Source organism: Octopus bimaculoides, chromosome 12 (assembly GCF_001194135.2).
Source record: "Octopus bimaculoides isolate UCB-OBI-ISO-001 chromosome 12, ASM119413v2, whole genome shotgun sequence".
NCBI classification, from domain to species: domain Eukaryota; kingdom Metazoa; phylum Mollusca; class Cephalopoda; order Octopoda; family Octopodidae; genus Octopus; species Octopus bimaculoides.
In genome coordinates this window covers 66,200,978-66,205,653 of record NC_068992.1, presented here as the reverse complement: position 1 = coordinate 66,205,653, position 4,676 = coordinate 66,200,978, and the positions used below count along the sequence as shown (strand labels likewise).

The window sequence follows — 4,676 nt, the reverse complement described above, 5'->3', positions numbered from 1 at the left end:
TTTTTTTTTTTTTTTGTTTTGAAGTCCACAGCAGAAGGCAGCAGCTAGAATTTCATCTTCTGCTGATTCTCTTCCCATCCAAAATGTTTTTTTTTTTTTCTCTTATATATTTGTGTTCCACCATTACTTAGGCAGAATTTACAATGAAGGTGGTTGTGTGTGAAAGTAGTAGCTAGACCTGATACAGTGCTGCCTGCAGCTTTCACAGTAGTCAGGCTGTGAAAGAGTTAATCCATTGACAGCAAGATTTATAGTTGAGAATAGTTGTCTGTAACAATAGACATTAAACACTGCTGCTTGCAATTGAATGCTTGCAATTAACTCATGTATGAGTGTCTGTCTGTCCGTCTCTCTGTATGTGTGTGTGTGTGCATATATAAATGGGTAGATGTGTGTGTAAGAGCTAAAAAAGAAATGAGATGAGATAAATCTTTGAAATAGCCAGTTGCAGGTAGCACTCTATTTCAACTGCTCTGATGTAAAACTATTAGAAATGAAATATCTTGTTGATTTTGTCAACCATCCAACTCACTCTCTTTTCTCTTCCGGCAAACGGTCTTTCTGGAAATGTTAGAATTTTTGCACCCCCCATGCCCTCCCCTCCCCCCTTGTCACATATTATTTTGTGAACTTCATCCAATTGATTTCTAGCACATCTTTTCCTCACGTTAACGTTGTTGTTGTTGTTGTTGTATAACACTAAGTGATCCCTGATTGAACCCCCACTTCTTTCCTCCACATCAATAAGTGTGATCCAGTGGTAAGAAGTTTGCTTCCCAACCACATGGTTCAGGGTTCGGTCCCACTGTGTGGCACCTTCTGCAAATGTCTTCTGCTATAGCCTTGGTGGAACTGACCAAAGACTTGTGAGTGGGTTTGATAGATGGAGGCTGAAAGATGCCTGTTGTATTTGTGCGTGTGTTTGCACCATCACTTGACAACTGCTGTTGCTATGTTTTTACACCCTTGTAACTTAGCAGTTCAGCCAAGGAGACCAATAGAACAAGTACCAGGTTTTTAAAAAAAAAAGGAGTCCTGGGTTCGATTCACTCAACTGAAAACTCTGCAAGACAGTGCTCCAGTATGGCCACAGTCTAATGACTGACACAAAAGATTAAAAAAATCCTTTGACCCCTCCTGGAGGAATGTGACCTTATTCTGCACTGGTTTTTACTGTATTGAGTGCATAGCTGACATGGTACTGGCCAATCTATTCTTGGGCATCTATAGACGTTCTGTTGGTGACCACCACAGCTGATAGTGTTGGCTGTCAGATTCACATGTGTTGTTCTTTTGCACTCAATTGTTGGTGGTGTTCATTCTAGCAGAGTGTTTCAGGTTGATGTGCTGCTGCTGCTGCTAGTGGTGGTGGTGGTGGTGGTGGCAACCATGGTCATCCTGTACTCAGAGTTATGCTTTGTGTCCCTTTGTCTTTCACTTATTTCTTCACATGCCTCCCTAGAAATATGGTTTAGCGCTTCATAAAGGGGCAGTGAGCTGGCCCTGCAGTTGTATTAAAAGATCACTGAATTCGGACATGTTTGAGTCTTGGTTAAACTGAAATACAAAGAAAGAGAAAGAAAGAAGTATTAAATAGTTTCAAGACATCAATGTTTTGCACTAATTATTTACTAAAATAGTTGCCGCCTCTTTCTTTGATTTAACTCTCTCTCACTTTCTCTCCTTCTTCCCACTCTCTCTGTCCCATCTGTCACTCTTTTTCTTTTTTTCTCCTCTCCCTTCTCCATCAGTCACCAAATATTGACTTAATAATTGTTCTGCACTATTTAGTTGACCTTTTCTAAACACATGCACACACATATATATATATATATATATATGGTACATACATGTGTGTGTGTGTGTAGTTTAATCAGAGGCAAATCTTTAACTGGATGTGAACTAAAAAGAATTACAAAATAATGTAGTGAAAATAATGAAGTGAAGCAAAATGTTTGTTTTAATTGTAACCAGAGACACTTTTTACATAAAGAACTCAGATTTCAAAATTAGTCATTAAAAATAAATCTAAGGAACTTTTACATTTTAATTCATTCTATCATTTCTTCAAACAATATGAAATTTGTGTGGCTCCCAGTTTGAGAGATTTGTTTTTGATGGAGGTAAACATGTGGCTGTTGACTTGTTACTTCTACAGATAACACAAACACACACACACACACGCGCGTTTTTCAGGCTCATGTATTTGTTTATATATTTTAACATTTTTGTCTTTCACCCATTATGTTCCTGTTAAACCTCCATTTGCTATTCACTCCTTTCTTCGTTAGCCTCTCATCTATTAATTACCCTCTCTCCTATCTTTCTACCATTTCATCTTTCTAATGAAATATAGCTTTCAGTCTGTCCATATCTGACACCCACACCATCAGCTGCCTTTGCTCACCATCTCTCTTTCTCTCTCTTTCTCCCCTTCTTTCTCTCTTTTACTCTTACATACTCTCTCTCTTTCTCCTATCACTTAATTCCTTATCAGTTTTTACTGACATCCATTACTCCTTCTTTGTTTCCTCCCCCTGTCTCTCCCTCCTCACCCTCATCTTACCTCTGCTGTTTTCCTATTCAACCTCATTACCAACAACCAGTAAGTAGCTACCAATCCGTCTCTCTTCCTCTATCCTCCCTTCTCTATCTTCTAAACCTCAATTCCCCTCATCATAAATCTCTCTTCCCTCACCCTTTCACTCCCAGTTCTCTCCTTCATCCCTCTCTCTTTTACTCAGCCATCCAATCATTGCCTTCAATAAAACATTTTTTGTCTGAGACTTTTTTTTTTTTACATATGATGCATTTCCTTGTTTTCATGTGTGTGTGTGTGTGTGTGTGCACATGTATGCATGCACACGCAGTGTTTGATTCAGACTGGCTTTACTAAAAGTTTTAGAGATGCCGAAATCAAGTTTGATCATTTGAATGTTCTGAGTAGTAAAGACAGCCCCATGGTTTCTAAATAAGGTTAATTGCTACTAAACGAAGAGTAAAGTTAATACTTATTGGTCAGTTTCAGCTGCATGGTGGAACCAATAATTTAACAGAGACTGCTGCATATCGCCTGGATGGGAGGCAACTGTTACAGTGGTCTCCCTTGCTTCTATTATTTCAATAAAATTATTGAAATGGGATAAACAACTAATTTATATTCTTTTCACACTATTCTTTAAATTCTACCAAAATTTTAAATTTTGCTGCTGGAATTTCCACTGAAAGCAAGATATTGCTGCTATCTATTGTGCCAGAGTTGCCTCCCATCCAGCAGCTGTCTGACACTAGCACCTTGTCAAATTACATACTTCACCACATCATCCAAACTATCTAATAAGAGCCTTCTTCATTATCATCCAATGATATTTAACCTTATTTAGAACCCACGACAGCCTTACAACTCGCTGTTATTGAATTCAAGTAATCAGACATACTTTAGTATATTTGAAACTTGTAGTAATTGCTTATCTAAGTCAAACTGTTAATACAAATATTTAACGTCCACATGTATTGAATACTCTTTTCTTTATACATGAGTGTACGTATATGTGTGCGCATGAATGACCGCTAAATCCACAAGTTTTCTTTATTCTCTCTCTGTTTATTTCCTCGTGTCCTTTCTGTTGAAGAGCATAGGCTCGAAATATAAAAGACTTTCTCACCTTCCCGAGCATCAGACTAATGCACCTGCTTGTTTATACACCTGTCTTCGTCTTTTGTTTTTCTGTAAATTTCAACTATAGTTATGCACACGCACGCACGCGCGCGCACACACACACGAAGTTTGACCTATATTGGGCACTTGGCAGTTAAGTAATCCACTTTGTCCACTTCCTGACCAACAAAGTCTCTTTAATTCATGTTTCCACCATTTTTTAGATTGGGCAGGAAGCTGGCAGAGTTGTTAGCAGCCTTTTGTCTGTCTTTGCGTTGTGATTTCAAATTCTACTGAGGCTGATGTAGTGAATAAAATAGGTACAAGTTGGTCAATATAACCAACTGGGGGTGATATAATTAACTCGCTCCTCCCCAGAGAAAAATCAGGCCTTGTGCCTACAGTAGAAAGGATTATTATTATTATTAGAACTGAATACTAAACAAAATACCTTGTGGTGTTTATAACTTAGCCCTTTAAGTTTTGAGTTCACATTCCACCAAAATTAACTTTACCTTTCATTCTTAAAGGATAGGTAAAGTAATGTATCAGTTAATTACAGGGGTCGATGTAATCACCTGTCCCCTCTTAACAAATATCTGGCCTTGTACCTATGAAACTGTTTGTTGTGGTGGTGCAGCAGAAATAGGAGAATGCCAGATCAAATATTGGTATTTTGTTATTGTTCCGTGTTCAAATCTCAACCGGATTGATAAAATAACAAATGGTAATGAATTACTGGGATCAGTTCTCCAACCATGAGCCACCCCCCCACCCCCCACTACTCAAGAATTTGTTGCCTTCAGCCAACATAAGAAATTATCAACATTGTTTTTCAGCATCAATGTGGAAAAAGGCTTGGCGAGAAATCTCTATGTCAACATATAAACCAGGTCAAATTGACTTCCCTCTCATAGCAGTGGATTGGTTGAAATTGTTCAAGAGTCAGAACGAAGAATTTCTACAGGATATAAAGGTATGAGAATTTTCTCTCTCCCTCTCCCTCTCTCTCTCTCTC

The 4,676-nt window shown here is 38.3% G+C and overlaps 1 protein-coding gene across 1 annotated transcript in view; it reads left to right on the top strand.

The window, feature by feature from the left end:
• Positions 1–4,676, top strand: part of LOC106884486 (28S ribosomal protein S29, mitochondrial) — a 44,553-nt gene that overhangs the window by 26,509 nt on the left and 13,368 nt on the right. The window contains exon 6 of the mRNA XM_014935897.2: positions 4,498–4,634. Coding sequence (XP_014791383.1) covers positions 4,498–4,634 — 137 coding nt within the window. The remainder of the gene's footprint in view (positions 1–4,497; positions 4,635–4,676) is intronic.